Here is an 18827-nt window from a genome sequence, read left to right on the forward strand (position 1 = left end):
GTTAGAGCTAAGTAAACTTTCCTTTGAAATGTTCTTCCTTTGAAATAATGCCCTTATTTCCTCCCAAAAGCAAACTTAAACTATCAGACCCACCTCTCCAAAGCTTCTAACTTTGAAGGATCTAGAGAATACTGGACTTCTTATATTCTCCTTTGGTGTTCTAAACAGTATTCTTTTTTTTTTTTTAGGCAGTTGGGGTTAAGTGACTTGCCCAGGGTCACACAGCTAGTAAGTGTTAAGTGTCTGAGGCCACATTTGAACTCAGGTATTCCTGACTCCAGGGGCCGGTGCTCTATCCACTGCGTCATCTAGCTGCCCCTCTAAACAGTATCTTGATAAGCTGGCAGCAATGTCTACACTGGGAGCCAATGGCTGACTGTATACAGATTCACCATGCTAAAGGGGAGATTCTTGAGTACTCCATAAGTGGGAGAAAAGGACTTCAGCAGCCAAGAGCTGGAAGTTACCCCTTTGCCACCTGTGGTTTTTAAGCTGGAGCCCATTTTTTCACAGATGTTACACTTACTTGTTGGAGAGTAATTTACATGTTTTTGGAGGAATGATTTGTACCAACCGTGTACCAACTTAGTCCAAATTTTATCCCTCCCTTTCCTTCCTCCCCACTCTCCTCCCTGAGGGGGTAAGCAATCAGATATAGGTTATGCATGTGCAATTATGGTAAATATTCTTTTCCAAAAAGCTACTTATAGCTAGCTAATTAAATGATTTTCAACTGATAATCTAAAGGAAGAAGCATATCATTGAAGGCTGGAGCATGGCATGAGAGACTACTTATACTCCTCAGGGACCTTGAAGGGGGAAATATGGCCAAATTAGCAATAAGCATTTGACTTGTCTGTTAAGAGTAGCAGTTGGGATAAAGATCATTAGAACATATATAGGCTACATACATGAAGCCTTTTCTGATTCTCACCACTGCTAGTGTCTCCCCTCTCCCCAATTACTGTGTCTATTTATATATGGAAATATCTCTCCCAATATAATGCAAACCACTTGAAGACAAAGATTGTTGTACTTTTGTCTTCGTATCTTCAGTGCCTATCACAGCGCTAGGCATAAAGTAAATTCTTAAACAATTTTGGTTCCCCTTCATTATCATAAATTATTTGATGAGTTGGCCAAGCGGGGTGGGATGGTCTAAGGTCTAGCTTTTTAAACTGTGGGTCTCAACATTTCTTGGGCAAAAAGGGTTCATGAGTGGAAAAAAGTTAAGAAGTTAAAAGTTTAAGCTCTGGTCTAAGCATCGGGAATTCTCTTAGGAAAAACCCTTCCATCAATGCTGACAGGTAACCATTTTTTTTTGCATTTTATAATAATTAGAGAGTTACCTGGGGCATTGAGAGTTTAAGTGAATAAATGTCTGAAGCAAGATTTAAACCCAAGTCCTTTTACTCCAAATGTCAAATTTCCTCCACTTGTGCCTCACTGCTGAGAGCACATATACAGAAGTCAGCTTACCTCTCCAGAAGTACCTTCACTGCCTCTAAGCAGCCATGCATTGCTGGTATTGAGATGGAAAGAGAATGAAAAAAAATTAGAGCTTTTGAGCATTTAGGCAACAAACTTCCTTCCCCAAACTCTAGTGCTCTAATTCCTTGCAGATCATCATTTATGAGAAAAAAAAATCAGTTTTAGAAATGTGGATAAATTTTACCTATAAATTAGAGACTCTGAAACCATGGGGGGTGAGGACCTCCTGGGTTTAAGGAATTTACAAATAAGGAAGAGATGATTAGATTATTTTAGACATTTCAAGTCCTTCATTTGGCAGCCCTTGTCTTTCTAAAGGGTGATTTTGTGACTACCTTGGCTTTGTACTAGGGGGAGAAAAGGAAACACATACATAAGACTTAAGTGTCCAAAGGAGATCTATTCGAAAGACATTCCTCACAGCCAGATGAAGATGGCAGTGGAATCCTGCATTCAAACTGATAATGCTACAGGCATTCCCCAGACTGGGGTGATGTGGCCTATCGAAAGATAACTTTCAAGCCTTTTCTTTTTGTATAGGAAAAGCATCTCTGACATGTGCTAGAGAAGCTTCCTCCTTCTTGGAGGCTCCAGCATAGTGGCTGGTGGGGAGTAAGGAGTTATCTGCTACTTCTGTGTCCAGATCTATGCTTTGGGATCTTTAATCCTGGGAATTGGTGGAGGTGGATGAGAGCATGTCTCAAACAACAGGGACAAGGAAGGTTTTTTCTATGATGCTCAATATTATGGAGCTTTTTAAGCCCATATGGACACTTTATCTATGGGTTATGATTGGGAAAAGAGGAAAACCTGGGTTGGTTCTGAGAATGAAAGCAAAGAGCAAGGATGCAAGCCAGTAATACCAACAGACCTTCCCAGGGAGTTCAGGAGGATTGCCAGAAGAACACCTTGGTATTCTCACAAGTAAGGAATCAAAGGGCTTACAGAGATGCTTAAATAATTTTAAATCAATTATTGTGATTCTAAATATGAAAGCTAACAGAGTCCATAAGGAAAGGGAAACACTCTTTCTTTTTAAAAATGTTTGTATTGTTATTTTCTGTTTCTTACATCACTATGGTTATCCCAAATTTCCATCTCCCTCCCCCTCCCAGAGAGCCATTCTATATAACATAATATTTTTCTAGAGAGAAAAAAATTTCAGCAAAACTGATTGATGCATTGAAAAAGTCCAAAAATTATGCAGTGATTAACACTTGTAGACCTCCCACCTTCAGGAAGGGCTAGATTGAGGGTGTCTTCTCATTTTTCTTCATTTGAATCCCGCTTAAACTTTATACTTTTGTTATATTTACTTTTGAGTTTTGGGGGTGTAGTTGTTCTCTCCATTTACATTATTGTAATCATTATTTATGTAGTTTTCTTGTCTCTGTTTACTCTGTATCAGTTAATATAGATCTTTCTGTGCTTCATAGTATTCATCACACACATGATTTCTTACAATACAGCAATATTCTATCACATGCATGGAGCACGATTTGTTTAGCCATTCCCAAATCAATGGGTATCCCTTTGTTTCTGATTAAGTATCACAAAAAGTGTTGCCATAATTTATTTACAGTATATGGGGACTTTTTTCTTATCAAAGGCTTTCTTGGGGATATGCCCAGTAATAGAGTCGCTGGTTCAAAGGGTATTTACATTTTAGTCACTTTATTTACATAATTCCAAACTGCTTTCCAATATGGCTGGAAAGCTCCACCAACAATGTATTAGTGTGTCTATCATTCCACAAGCTCACCTCCAACATTTACTGTTAGCATTTTGGGGTCATTTTTGCCAATTTGCAGGTGTGAAGTAAAACCTCAGGGTTGTTTTGATTTACATTTCTCTTAATATTAGTGATTTGGAGCATTTTTTTTATTTGGAGCATTTAAAAAATTAATTGTGAATATTTTGTAGTTCTTTTGAGAACTGTTCATTTCTTTTGACCATTTAATTATTGGAGGATGGCTATTGCCTTATAAATATTTACTTGTTTATATATATTGGATACGAAACCCTTTGGAAAATTCTGATGCAAATATTTTCCCTTTTGACCACTTCTTTTCTTATTCTGGAAGCATTAATGTTGTGCAGAAGCTTTTAAGTTTCAAGTAATCACAGTTATCTATTTTATCTTTTGTAATTACTTCTATCTCATGTTTGGTTAAGAATACATCTCCTACCTATGACTAAGAGATATATGATTTGTTTTTCTTCTAAATTTGAATAGTATGATCTTTAATATTAAGGACATATATCCGCTTAGACAAAGGCAGGTAGGTACACAAAGGCAGGATGAAGTACCAGGCTGGGATTCAGAAACACCTGAATTCAAATATGGCCTCAGACACCTATAAAATAAGCTGTAGAAGGAAATGACAAGCCACTGCAGTATCTTTGCCCAGAAAACCGCAAATGGGGTCATGAAGAGTTGGACACAGCTAAAATGACTGAACAACAACATCCATTTAGATTGCATTGTGGAATGTGGTATATAATGTGTTGATCTAAGACTAATTTCTGCGAGACTGCTTTCCAGCCTTCTTAGCAGTTTTTATCAAATAGGGGATTTTCCCCTAAATAACTTAAGTTTTCTACTTTATCAAACACTGGGTTATTGATTTCTATTGTTTCTGTATCTTTTTTTGTCTAGTCTGTTCCATTTATCTTTCTTCATTCTTTAGCCAATACCTGATGGTTTTGATGACTGCTGCTTTATAATATAGTTTGAAGTTTGAAAGTGTTAGTCTCCCTTCTAATCGTTTTTTTTTTTTTTGGTGGGGCAATGAGGGTTAAGTGACTTGCCCAGGGTCACACAGTTAGTGCCAAGTGTCTGAGGTCACATTTGAACTCAGGTCCTCTTGACTCCAGGACTGGTGCTCTATCCATTGCACCACCTAGCTGCCCCCTCAACTCTGATATTTTAGATATTTTGTTTTTTCAAAAGACAGATAGTTAATGCATTTTTACATTTAGATCTGTGGACATTATTTCCTTCCTTTATGAGTGATTTTCTTGTTGATTTATCTATGTTCAAGGTCTTTGAACTTTCTTCTTCCTGAAATTTTTGGTAATTGTAGGGTTTTTTCCCCTCCTTATTTTCCTTATCACTCATTTTCTGACTTCGATGGTAATTTCCTTGGGAGCTTCATCTCAAAGTATCTCATTCTCCTCCCATGATGAGTACTTCATAGTTCACCAGCCTAGGTCTTTGTCCCAGGTGACTTTTGAGTGATTATTACTGGCCCCAACTAGATGCTGTGTTCTTTCCCCCAGGATTGGTGGAGTGCTATACAGCTCCAGTGCAGCCAAGTGTCCTGTCCTGCTTCCTCTGTTCCTTAGTTCTTTGCCCAGCACTGGAAGTTCAGAGCTTTACAGGACTGTTGCTATAGGGTTGTCCACCATGGCTCTGGCTCTGCTGGAGATACAGAGTTATTTTCTCCAGCACCATAAGTTCAGAGCTTTGTAACACTGATGCTACAGGGTTGTGGACACTGGCTGGTTTTTGCACCTGAGGGACTATGGCTGACAGGGCAAAGCCTAGAAATGGGGGTCTCTACTCTTGGGTTCTGCTAGTGTAGCCTTGCTGCTAGTAGTGTGAGAGGTAGAGAAAAGTGCCGAGTGAGCTCAGGGTTACTGAATTGTCAGTTCATGCTTTAAGAAAAATTTCTTTTAGATTCTGGATGTTCTAGACGATAGATATAGTTGTAGTTGCTTTATCTTTGGTGCATAATTTCTGGTTTGGAGAGGTTTCAGAGTTAATGGGAACCAGAAAAATTTCTAGTCCTCCATATTCAGAAACAAACTTTAAAAAACCAAAGTTTTCTCAAGGCCTTAATTGTTAATATAACTATTTATAAGCATATATATGCATGTATATATTCAATAATAAATAATATTGATTAATTTCTATTTCTCAGAGTACAAATATAAATTCATTTGTAATTACAAAATTCTAAGAGGTAAAAACTATATCCTTATACACATAATAAAAGGTTATAGAAACCACAGGCCAGATGCTATGAAATGAATCTCAGCAGTCACAGTTTAACAGGCTAGGTAACAACCTAACATTACCATTTGATCCAATGTTTAATTAGATAAGGCAATATTAGGGTGAACAGTTAATTCCCTAGGCTTAACAGTAAACTGAGTTTTTCAGGATAGGTAGGCTTTAGATAGCTACAGAACAAATAGGAGTTAATTTATTTAACTTCTGATAGGGGAAAAGAGCAAAGGAATGAAAACAATAATGAGCAATATGTATGGGGAGACAGTGAATAAACCAGCTTGGCTGGAACATAGTAGTTATTAATTGAAAATAGAGGGAAATAACATTGGAGAGATAAACTGGGACCAGCTTAAGAAAGTTTTTGAATGTCAGGTTAAGAAATTTGGAATTTATCTTGAAGACAATGGAGAATCATGGAAAATTTTTTGAATAAGCACATCATACATACACATCTATACATATATAAAAACACATTTGCATGTCTGTACTATATACTATATATATGTGTATATATATATATATATATATATATTACACTTAATGATTTTATCAGCTCTCATGATTTAAATTATCATCTCTCCATGGATGATTCTCAGATCTAACTAATCTTAACCTCTCCTGACCTCCAATCTTATATCTCTAACTGCCTATTATACATATTTAACTGAACACACATTTTATACTCAGCATGTTCAAATCTCTTCATAGTACTACCATCCTCTCATTCACCTAGGCTTGCAAGCTAGGTTTTATCCTTGACTACTCACTCTCAATCCCTATATCTAATTTATCACCAATTCCTGTCATTTTTGCTTTGGTTATATCTCTCCTATACTTCCCCTTCTCCCTTTTGACATTGCAACCACCCTGGTATAGGCCCTCATCATCTGATACCTAGACTACTGTAATAACCTGCTGGCTTTTCCCCCCTTTAACTTCATGTGTACAGCAAATGCTTTAGATTAAAGTTTCTTCAAACTCAAAATCCAGGATTTTATTCCATACCCCTTCTCCTCGTTATGTCATCTAATCTTATATTTTGGTGGTGGCGGGGGTGGGGGGGGGTAGGCATTAAGAATTTCATTTACTCCAATGACTTCAAAGTTATGTTTTTAAAAAAAAATTTAATTTTTGTGGGGCAATGGGGGTTAAGTGACTTGCCCAGGGTCACACAGCTAGTAAGTGTTAAGTGTCTGAGGCTGGATTTGAACTCAGGTACTCCTGACTCCAGGGCCGGTGCTCTATCCACTGCGCCAGCTGCCCCAGCCTAGCATTTTCTAAGCATCATGCTAAGCATTTGGGATAGAGAAAAAATGAAAAGTCCCTTCCCCATCTAATCTATATTTTTCCATATGTAGCCAGACCCATCGGAGACCCATCTTCCTTTTTTTCAATTTAAATTTTAAAAATTAAAAAAATTTTAAAATTCATTTTGACAGCCTCAGACACTTGACAATTACTAGCTGTGTGACCCTGGGCAAGTCATTTAACCCTCATTGCCCTGCAAAAAAAAAATCATTTTGAACTTGAATACAAATTGAGAAAAGAACAAAACGAACATTTCCATGTACACAGCAGAACATGAAAGGATTCAATATAAAATAACAAAATTCCATTTCTCAAAACCTATGTAATAAATCCTCCACATTGTCTTCAAAGTAACCAAGGTTTTCTGTGCTTCCTTCTAGGTTTTCTTTTCTTTTCTTTTTTTTTTTTAAGTGAGGCAGTTGGGGTTAAGTGACTTGCCCAGGGTCACACAGATATTAAGTGTTAAGTGTCTGAGACCAGATTTGAACTCAGGTACTCCTGACTCCAGGGCCAGTGCTCTATCCACTGTTCCACCTAGCTACCCCTAGGTTTTCTTTTGTTCTTTGTTGTGTACAGACCCTGCTCCACCCTAGACAATGTATATGTGTGTGTGTGTGTGTGTGTGTGTGTGTGAGAGAGAGAGAGAGAGAGATACTCCCTGACTGGTCCATGTTCCATGAAAGCAGGGACCACATCTCATTTCAAAATCTTCTCTAGAATTAGACATATGTCGCTATGATTCTGTTATGTAATCCAGCCTATAAAACAAACAAACCAGTGATCAAATCTAACATGTGTGCAGCTCTAGAATTAAAGATCTCTAAAGACTTAGATATAGAAAGGACCCTCAAGATAATAGGTCCAATCTTCTCTTTACATAAGAGCAAACTAGGGGCTAAGTGATTTGGCCAAGGCCACACAGGAAGTAAGTAGCAGCATTGGGATGTGAATTCGTATCTTTTGACTCCAAATCCAGTACTTTGAGCAGCCCAGAGTCTATACCTGCAGTATGTAGAGGTGTTCTTCTGATTTTGCTTTCTGTCTGCCAGACAGCCGGGGAAACAGTAAGCAAGTACAGGAGGATCACAGGGTCACCTTCTCGGCTGGCAATATGAAAACTGTTCCAACCATCTTTGTTCTTCAGGGTTGGATCAGCCCCATGTTCCACAAGATCCTGGATCACTTCCAAGTTTTTCCTTGTGCAAGCCATCATCAGAGGAGTCCTAAGGCCGGTAAAGAGAAACTTATCAGGCTTAAGATTAGCTAAGTACTATTATTATATGACAATTGCCTAATAGTTAAATTCTTTGTGTTGAGATGGGAAACTAGAAGGATTTAAGAGCTAAGAAACAGCATAGTAAAGGTTTGTGGCCTCTCTTAGCAGCTTCTCTGCCTGTTTTGTAGACTATGGAAAAATAACAAGGGGAGAAAGAACTGTGATGTATGAGGGGCAAGAATGTGATGCAGAACTCCAGCACTGCTTCTGTATTCTAGGCACTGAGATAACAGAGGGTGGTTGATAGCAAGTGCAATACTATTTTGGGGCTCTTCCATTATATCCCTAGTAAAGTAAAAGATATACCAGAAACATGAAACAAGCTGGCTCTTGCCCACAAATAACTTGCAACATAGTTGGAGAGACATAATAAACAATCAGTGAGTACAAGAATATGGGAAAGGAACAAAGATGAAGGAGTAAGATACAATAATATAGTTCAACTTTTTACCACACCTACTCCATGAAAGATTGAGAAGTACCAGACCAGGTGGTGGTTGGAACAGTAAAGGACAGTAAGTCCTTTTTCCTGTCCCCTTGAGCACAGGAAGAAAGGAAGAGGACTACCTGCAATGGTGAGGGGGCCGAACCAGGAAGGTCCAGTACAGGACCTTCCAGATCCCAGGTTTATTTGGGGCCTGAAGCTGTGTAATGAGGCATGGCGTAGGAGTAGGAAAAAGCCTAATTTTCTCTAACCCCAGAGCAAAGTATCAAAACCTTCCCTCAGAGATGGGGTCTGCAGCCTAAAGTATGTACTCCTTTCTCATCACCCTCAGCTTTGGGTGCAGGAATAAAGAGAGGAAAAAGTATAAGAAAATAGGATGAAGGGAAATACACAATAAAGCATCATAAATGTGAACATGAATAAATTCAACCATAAAATTGGAAGAGAATAGCAGAATGGATTAGAAAGCAGACTCCATTAATGTGTTGTTTACAAGAAATATATTTGAAATATAAGGATTCACAAAGAGTTAAAATAAGGAACTGGAGCAGATGACTATTGAATGGGAATAGAAAAGAACAGATACATTTCTCAGTACTAGAAGGAACCTTTACAAAAACTGACCGTCTCTTAGGCCATAAAAACCTCATGACCAAATACAGAAAAGTAGAAATATTAAACCCATCCTGACCACAATGAAATAAAAATTATATTAAATAAAAGGTTATTGAAAAAAGATCTACAAATTAATCAAAAACTAAATAATCCTAAAGCATTGGTGGGTCATTGAACAAATCACAACATACCAAAATTTGTGAAATGCCTCTAAAGTAGTCCTAAAAGGAAAATTTATATCTCTAAACACTTTCATCAAGGTGAGAAAGATCTAATCAACGAACTGGGAATATAACTAAACAATGAAAAAACAAACAACCCCCCCCAAGAAAACCAATAAATTTTTTAAAAAACTCAGATACTAAAATAGAAATTCTAAAAAATTAAAGAAAACATCAACAAAACTGAAAGCAAAAACCCATATTGAATTAATAAATAAAAATAGTTTAAAGACAAAATTAAAAAACAATAAAATAGATAAACGATTTGCCAGTCAGATTAAGAAAAAAGAAAAAACAAATTACCAGTATTAAAAATGGGAAAAGAAAATTTATAATAAAGGAATAAAGCAAAGTATTAGAAACTATTTTGCCCAATTATATGCCAATAATACTCACCAATTAAATGGATGAATACTTTTAAAAGTATGAAATGCCCAGATTAACAGAATAAGCAACAGAGAAATAAACCTAAACTCAGAAAAAGATATTGAACATGTCATGAGTGAACTCCCAAGGAAAAAACTTGAGGACCAAATGTAATTACAAGCAAGTTCTATCTATTGTTCAAAAACCAATCAACTGCAGTATTACATAAACCATTTGCAAAAGTAGGAAAGGGGACCCTTTCAAATTCCTTCTATGATGTGAAAATTTAAAATAAAATATGAATTTAAAAACCTATAGCAACATATCACAAAGCTATATGCTGACTAGGTTTGATTGCTTTAATGTTAGGGAAAACCATAAACATAATAAACCATATCAATAATATGAGTACAGAATAAAGCATTTAATTGTGTGGCACTGGCAATTAGATACCAAGACAATAGAAAACATTAAAGCAATGACCTATAATAGAATGAATACCTAATTATAAGCAAAGAGACTTATGTTCTTAGTTCAGTCTCACATTTTTTGGCCTCTGTTGCTTTATGTGCAAAATGAAGGGGACAGACTGGATGAACTCTAAATTTCTTTCCAGAGTTAAATTCTGATTCATTGATTATTATAAGGGTACTAATTTTCAACACAGATAGATAAAGGCAAAGGAAATTAGAAGAGATCAATGAGGACTGGAATCTTTAGAGAAGCTTACAAAAGGAGGTAGAACTTAAACATTAACTAGATAGAGATAGGGGGAAGGTGTCTTAAAAGGAAAGGATAGTGTGACCAAAGCTTCAAAGGATAGAATGATTATGGTGTGTGTAGGGGAAAATTAAACCATTCCTACTTCTAATGTTTGCCTATGTTTATTTTAATGCAATGACTCTACCCGGTTGAATAAATTGTCTGTTGCTTGATGAGATGCTCACACTGTGCAAGGCACAAGAACCAAGACTGACTAAGGGAAGAGGAAATTCATATCTCATTAAGTGAAATGATGGTCAAAGTTACCCATATTATTTCAATTGCTTCACTTTGTCCTCTCTCTTCTTTCTCCCCCTCTCCCTCTCTCTGCAGGAAGTCACTTGATTGTGCTGACTCATTACAAATTTCTTATCCAATCTCAGGTAGCTAGGTAGTGCAGTGGATAGAGCACTGGCTCTGAAGTTGGGGGGACCTGAGTTCAAATTCGACCTCAGACACTTATTGGCTGTGTGACCCTGGGCAAGTAATGTAACCTCAATTGCCTTAAACATCTGGGGACATCTCCTGATCTATATCTTGCCATTGGACTCAAATGACTCTGGAGGTGAGAGTGAGGTTGCTGGGTCCTCCTTTCTTTTTTCCTCTACATTCTCTCTGAATTCATCAGCTTCCATGGGTTGGTTAATTTATCATCTTTATGAAGATGATTCTCATATCTATATTTTTTTCTGAACTCCAGTCCTAAAGCCCTAACTGCCCATTGGACAGACATATAATATTGGATGTCCTGTAAGCATCTCAAACTCAACCAGTCCAAAAAAGAACACATTTCCCTGCAAAACTCTTACCTCCACTGAACCTATTTTTGTCAAGAACATCAGCATTCTTCCAGTATCTCAGATTTGTTTTTTTTTAATTAATAAAGTATTTTATTTTTTTTCCATTACATGTAAAGATAGTTCTCAACCTTTCTTTATACAAGCTTTACAATTTCAGATTTTTCTCCCTCCCTCCCCTCCCTCCCCCCTCCCCTAGACAGAAGGTAATCTGATATATATATACATATACACACACACATAATAACATTAATCCTATTTCTGCATTAGTCATGTTATAAGAGAAAAAAAAATCAGAGCAATGATGGAAAACCTCAAAATAGAAAAAAACAACAGCATCAAAAACAAAAGAAATAGTGTGGTTCATTTAGCATCTATACTCAGCAGTTCTTTTTTTTTTTTTTCCTGGATTTGGAGATCCTCTTCCATCACGAGTTCCCTGGAACTCTTCTGTGCCATTGCATCGGTGAGAAGAATATAGTCCATCACTGTAGGTCAACACTCAATGTTGATGATACTGTGTACAATGTTCTTCTAGTTCTGCTTATCTCACTCATCATCAGCCCACGCAAGACCCTCCAGGTTTCTCTGAACTCCTCCTGCTCATCATTTCTTATAGCACAATAGTATTCCATTGTATTCATATACCACAACTTGTCCAGCCATTCCCCAATTGATGGGCACCCCCTCAACTTCCAATTCTTTGCCACCACGTAAAGAGCAGTTATAAATATTTTTGTACATGTGGGTCCCTTTCCCCCTTCCATGATCTCTTTGGGAAAAAGACCCAAAAGTGGTATTGCTGGGTCAAAGGGTATGCACAGCTTTATTGCCCTTTGGGCATAATTCCAAATTGCTCTCCAGAATGGTTGGATCAGTTCACAGCTCCAACAATGGATTAGTGTTCCAATTTTCCCACAGCTTCTCCAACATTTATTATTTTCCTTTTTTGTCATTTTAGCCAATCTGATAGATGTCAGGTGGTACCTCAGAGTTGTTTTTATTTGTATCTCTCTAATCATTAGAGATTTAGAGCATTTTTTCATATGGGAATAGATAGCTTTGGTTTCTTCATCAGAAAACTGCCTGTTCATATCCTTTGACCATTTCTCAATTGGGGAATGACTTGGGTTCTTATAAATTTGATTTAGTTCCCTATATATTTTAGAGATGAGGCCTTTATCAGAAGTACTGACCTCAAAAATTGTTTCCCAGCTTTCTGCCTCCCTTCTAATTTTGGATGCATTGCTTCTGTTTGTACAAAAATTTTTAAATTTAATGTAATCAAAATCATCCACTTTGCACAGTATCTCAGATTTGTAACCTGTGTATAATCTGTGACTCCTCACTCTCACCTGACATCCAATCTATTACTAAATTTTGCCATTTCTATCTCATCATATCTCCCTATCTCTGGGTACACATGATGTAATCAAGTGATGGATCATTCTCCTTTTGTTAACTTTAACTCTTCAGTCGCCAACTTAGTTTAGGACCTCATACCTTTCACCTAGGCCAACGTAATGGCTTTCCTAATTAGTATCCCTGCCTCAAGTCTATCCCCACTCCAATCCATCTATTACACAACTGCCAAAATGATCATGTCATTCTCCTACTCAAACTCCAGGGACTACCTGTTACTTCTAGGATCAAATGTAAACTCCTCTGCTTGGGATTTAAAGCTCTTTACAATTTGGCCCAGACTCTTGTCTCTAGCCTCCCCTTCCTGCACTCCATGGTTCAAGCAAATTGGTCTTTTATGTCACAAATGTCCCTTTCTCACCTTCACCTCATAGAATTCCAGGGAAGCTCAGGTATCTCTTTCTATACTGTCATAGCCCTCCCCAGCTACAGTTGCAGCACCTCCCTTATATATTTATATGTTTATCTCAATAGAATGTAAGCTCATCCAGAGAAGGCATCATTTCACTTTGTGTGTGTGTGTGTGTATATCTTTTTTTTTTTTTTAGTGAGGCAATTGGGGTTAAGTGACTTGCCCAGGGTCAGACAGCTAGTAAGTGTTAAGTGCTAAGTGTCTGAGGCTGGATTTGAACTCAGGTACTCCTGACTACAGGGCCGATGCTCCATTCATTGTGCCATCTAGCTGCCCCAAAACTGTGCATACCTTTTTTTTTTTTTTTTTTTTTGGTGAGGCAACTGGGGTTAAGTGACTTGTCCGGGGTCACACAGCTAGTAAGTGTTAAGTGTCTGAGGCCGGATTTGAACTCAGGTACTCCTGACTTCAGGGCCGGTGCTCTATTCACTGTGCCACTTAGCTGCCCTGTGTGTGTATATCTTGAAAGATTACCTGCTATATAGCAAATTTTTAACAAATGCCTGTTGCATTGTTTGTCACACTATGCATTATAGTGATCTGTAATTTCATTGATTTAAGGAACTTCCTAATGAGGAAGCCCCTTTGTGGGGGACCTCATCTGACTCAGTCTGGTCCCTTGGTAGTTTAGGTCCAATAGTGGAACAAAATGAGACATTTGTAAGTCATTCAATAATTACAAAAGGCAGTTTACTTAGTTATGGTAGGAGAAAGTATATCCAACAAGGATATTCACTAAGGACACTTTGATTGATTTGCCCTGCAAAGGATAAGTCAATCAAGCAACAGAGCAGGGCTGGAGCTTTGTAGTTTTTTGTACTCAGATGACCTTTAGTCTCTTGAGCCATCTAAGTCTTCATGACAATTTCAATACCTTTTTAAGGAAAAGAATTAGCCCAGCCCAATGGGGGGTGGGGTGGTGTCTTTGGTAACTACTATTTCTCTTAGCATAAGCTTCTTCTTTTTTTTTTTTTTTTCAGGGGCAAACATTCCTTTACTTCTGTAACAGGCAGAGTGGGGATTACAAGTTGCTTTCTCCTCCCACCTTGGAGGCTCCAGGAATAGTCCTGGATGCTGCCCATGGGGCTGCAAGCCCACCTGGGGCCAGGGGTCCTGTGCCTGTCCCTGCATTACAATCCTGTCTCCAGGGGAGGTCTCCAACGAGGTCAGGCAAGGGGGAGGAGGGGCCCTGGACCCCAAGGGGAAGATGGCTAGGGGTGTCAGGGTGCTAGCTGAATTTGGCTTTGGTTAGCATACTCTTCTAATGCACATCAGCATCTTTTGTCAGTTATATTCCTAAGAGAGTTGCTGTGAGCACTGAAATATTTAGGGATGTGCCCAGCCACATAACTAGGTATGTATGATGGGAAGGCCTTTATTTGCTATGCCATTCTGTTTCAGAGTCACAGAATCTATGGATTTAGAGATGAAAAGGATAAATCATGTCTACCAAAATAGAATTAGTGCAATTTCTCAACATTTCTTGTTATAAGAGTGCTTCCATTTTATAGGATCTCACCTGGTATTTAGTTTATCATTCCAGCTATCTATTGTTTATGTCTCTGATTTGTTCTTAACAGTGGTTCACAGACATATCACAGCTAGTGCCAGAGTGAACCAGTCTCACAAAACTTAGTAGTGTGGGTTCTGAGTAAAAGTAAATTGAAAAAAATGAATGCAATTAAAAAGGTGGATATCTGGCAAAAAAAAACCCCAAACCCTAGATATACATTATATACAAGCATATAATGCTTTAAGGTTTGCAATGTGTTTTCCTCATGATAATTTGAAGACACAGTACAAGTATTATTATCTACATTTTAGAGATAAGGAAACTGAGGGAATCTGAAAAGTTAAGTGACTTACCCTTGATCAGCTAATAAGGTGGAATTTAAACTGAGGTCTCATCTGTAAAACAGGAACAATACTTGTAGTGCCTATCAAAGTATCTGAAGTATCTTGTTGTAAGAGGCAAATGAGATGACTTCTTTTAAAGGACTACAGAAATGTCAGTTACTCTCATTATTAGTGTTATGTTCCTTGAATGCCAAACAGATTTTAAACTCTTTAAGGATAAGGGAAGTGTTCTATATTTTTATTTTCCTTCTCCTGTGAACTTTGCCTGCATAAAACACATAACAGGCACTCCATAAGCAGTCATTTGTTTGCCCTGTCTCCTAGCCAGCTGACTGCATTTTAGGAGAAGGTTGCGCGAGGGGGATGAAGCTCAACTGAATGATGAGCCAGCAGCTCGGGGAGACAGAAATAAGGAGGGTCGCCGAAGCCACAGCCTATCTTCGGGCAGGGCTTAATCTACGGACACATCCAGACCCTCCCCACCTACCAGTCCCCCTTCTTCAGGCAGTCCACAGCCGCCCCTCTCTCCAGCAGATACAGCACGCAGTCCCGGTGTCCCATTGACGCCGCCTCATGCAGGGGACGCTTGTAGTCCCGGTTAGGGGCCTCGATGTCCAGCGCCCAAGCTTCAACCAGGTAGGCCAAGATATCCCGATGCCCGAGGCGGGCTGCGGAATGTAGGAGAGTGTCACCCGCCCTGGCCGGGCAGCCGGTCTTCACCTGCGGGCCGCGGCTGTGCTCCAATTTCCCGAGCTCCTCTTGCAAAGGCCTTAGTAGGCCCTCCTGGATCAGCCTGAAGAGCCGCTCCTGCGGCTGCGGCTGCGACTCCTCCGGGCGCCGGCGATGGGCCATGACGGCGCCCGCGGCTTGGGCTCAGGGGGAGGCTCGGGAGCCTGGCGCAGCGGGAGGAGAGGTAGGAGGCGCGGGAGGCCCCGGCGCCGAACCTGATCCGAGGCCGCTGCCTTAGCGCGCCTGCGGCTCCCTTAAGGGAGGACCCGCCTCCCCGCCTCCTCCGGGGACGGTGAAGGGAGCGAGCGGCAGGCCCGAGGCCCTTCCTTCCCTCCGCGCCTCTTATTCCACGACTTTGCCCTGGACTGTGGCTCCCCTTCGGGGAGCCGGGGTTGGGACTTGCGGGGTTTCATCCCGGGAGGGCTCTGACTCCCGATGTGCAGGGTGTCCCTAAAATCTTAGTGCTGTCAAAGCTGAAAAAGCTTTTGGGAAACCTCACGGGGAGTGTGTGCATCAGTGTGAACGGGGTGAATGACATGGGGGTGAGCGAGGATGGGGCGGCTTTCGTAGCATCCTAGATCTCGAGCGGGAAGAGTCCTCAAAGGCCTCCTAGGCCGACCTTCTTATTTTACAGACGAGGCAAGTGGTGCTGGGGAGGGACTAAGAGACGACAGAAATCAGAATTGTACACGTTAGGGATGCATGTCTGTGTGGAATGGGCAGCCTATTTGTAGCCTGCTCAGTGGGTGGGGGAGGGAGGGAGAGAATGTGGAAGTGGAAATTAAAAAAAAATTCTAATGCGTTTATGCTGTGTGGCTCTTAGATTTTTCTAAGGGCTCCAGAGACGGAGCTACAGATATTCAGTAAAATGCTAAATACCTCAATACCTCAAAAGATGCAAGGTTTAAACTTAGGTCTTCTTCATTTCAAGTCTGGCATTCTCGATACGAAACAATAATTTAATAAATTCCTTTTGAACGGAATCTGCAATCCACTCTCCTGGTACCAACTTTGAACCTTAATTTCCTCATTTGTGAAATGCGAGGGTTGGATGATCTGTAACTATCCCTCCTACGCTACTCCGCTCCCACCGGCGTTCAAATTCCCCCACCCCCCCCACATTAGCCTGAGAGCCCCTAGAGAGCAAGAGCTTTTTTTGGGGGGGGGTCTTTATTCCCAGAGTTTAGCATGGTGCTTGGCATATAGTAGGTGCTTAATAAATGCTAGTTAACTGACTGACCCTGGCTAAATTCTGTACTTCAGTTTTCCCATCTGTAAAACAAGAGGGTTGGTCGAGATGGCCTCTGAGGTTCCTTCTAGGGCTAGACTAAAGATACTACGATCCGGACGGCCTAAGTCCTCAACCAGTTCTCCCACCGCAAAAGGGGTAACCCAAGGAAATTCTCTTCCCCCTCTAAGATCAGAATGAAGAAGAAACAAGAGAAAGAGTCGAGGCTTGCCATTGGGTGGCAGTCTGCTTCGGCATTTCTATTGGTCGAGAGGGCAGTCAATTAGTTCCATTGGGGGCGGTTGTTGTTGTTTTGGGTTTTTTTTTTTTTTTACATGAGCTGTGGCTGAGGGGTGGGACTTTGGGGAGGAAGTCACAGGAATTCCGAGTCCTACTTTGTAGCGGTTTGGGAAGATTGGAACCAGGCCGGAAGGAGCGGAAGGATCGAAGGGGCGGAAGGGGAGAAAGGGCGGAAGGGGAGAAGGGGCGGAGGGGCGGGGCTGTTGGAGGAGGAGGAGGCCTCTGCGCGTCTGTAGCATCCACACTCCGAAATACCCAAGTCCGTGAGAGCGGGTGGCTTTGCGGTGAGGGCGGGGACTGGGGCTGGGGAAGGAGGTGGAGGGGGTGGCTAAGCCCACCCCAGTTTGGCAGATTTAGAACCTGAACGACGATCGCTGGTTTCCGATCCCACGGATGCGTTTGTTTATTCTATTTGTATGAGCAGTGTGACCTTAGAAGAGTCACATTTCCTCCGTGGGCCTGTTTCCTCCTCTGTAAAATGAGGGGCTTAGCTTAGATCTCAGGAAGAGAAAGCCCTTTCGGCTCTAACATTCCATAATTCTATGGAAGACTAGATTTGGTAGGAGGAAAATACAGCTGTTTTAGAGAGGGGGAGGGGGAGGCTGGCGAGGGGGAGGGGTGAGATCGAGGGAAGTAACGCCACAAGCATTTATTGAGCTTTTAGAATGTTATAGACATTGTGCTAAGCCCGAATAAAAAGAAAATCCTTGCCTTCAAGGAGCTTACGTTCTAATGGGGGAAAGAACCCCCCCCTCCCCCGCGGAGCTAAAGAATGGGTGGGAGGGAGGAAGAGAAGGAGACCCTGGTGGGACGCGGTCTGGAGGGAGAATGAAGATTGGCGGGCCTAGGCCCCTCCCCAAAATGGAGGCTCCGATGGTGGTGCTGGGGGGGGGGGGGGGGCGGGAAGGCTGAGGAGGCCGCCGGGACTGAGGGAAGCGCAGGATGAGACTAGCCAAGGTATGCGGCTGGCGAGAAAACGAATCCCCGCCATGTGCTGGAAGAAGCCCGTCCGATGGGCCCAAGTAGCCACGCTTCCCCGACCCTCTGCCTTTTTCGTGGCGGCTTCTTTTGCTCGTGCTTCCGCTCTCCCTGCTCCCAGGGCTTTCTCAGTTATCCTCTCGAACTGCCATCATTACGCGGGGGAGAGGGAGGAGGAGGAGGAGGGAAGGAAGGCAGGAAGGCGAGGGAGGGGAGAAAAGTGGCTGTGCACAAGGAAGCATCTCACAAATCGTCATTTCTTACAATTGGGTAATATTGGGAGAGGCCTGAGTTCAATTTTCCAGTTTCCACATTGTGACTGGTTGAGCGGTTTTACCTTTCATCATCTTTGAAAACAACAACAGCAACAAACAAACCTCCTTTGCCTCCTTCCTTTTCCCAAACCCTCATACTTAAGCATGACACTCAGGCTGATTGGCTGTCTGGCTCTGACTTAAATTTCACTGTGCTTTCACCCATCCTGACCCCCCCACTTCCAGGACAGACCTTCCCTCCCACTCTGCCTATTAACATCCATTCTTTCTTTCAAGCCCTAGTTCAGCTGCCATCTTTTCTATCACATCTTGCCTTCTCTGCCCTCC

The 18827-nt window shown here is 40.9% G+C and overlaps 2 protein-coding genes across 2 annotated transcripts in view; one reads left to right on the plus strand and one right to left on the minus strand.

The window, feature by feature from the left end:
- ANKRD16 (ankyrin repeat domain 16) overlaps nucleotides 1–16352 on the minus strand; it is a 31221-nt gene extending 14869 nt beyond the window's left edge. Inside the window, exons 1-4 of the mRNA XM_043965403.1 lie at nucleotides 15478–16352; nucleotides 7820–8040; nucleotides 1480–1522; nucleotide 1288 (exon numbers count right to left, since the gene is read on the minus strand). Coding sequence (XP_043821338.1) covers nucleotide 1288; nucleotides 1480–1522; nucleotides 7820–8040; nucleotides 15478–15842 — 630 coding nt within the window. The 5' untranslated portion in view covers nucleotides 15843–16352. The remainder of the gene's footprint in view (nucleotides 1–1287; nucleotides 1289–1479; nucleotides 1523–7819; nucleotides 8041–15477) is intronic.
- Nucleotides 16353–17439: 1087 nt separating this feature from the next.
- FBH1 (F-box DNA helicase 1) overlaps nucleotides 17440–18827 on the plus strand; it is a 78390-nt gene continuing 77002 nt past the window's right edge. The window contains 1 exon segment of the mRNA XM_043965402.1: nucleotides 17440–17506. Within this exon segment, the coding sequence (XP_043821337.1) occupies nucleotide 17506 (1 nt within the window). The 5' untranslated portion in view covers nucleotides 17440–17505.

Source organism: Dromiciops gliroides, chromosome 5 (genome assembly GCF_019393635.1).
Source record: "Dromiciops gliroides isolate mDroGli1 chromosome 5, mDroGli1.pri, whole genome shotgun sequence".
Classification (NCBI taxonomy): domain Eukaryota; kingdom Metazoa; phylum Chordata; class Mammalia; order Microbiotheria; family Microbiotheriidae; genus Dromiciops; species Dromiciops gliroides.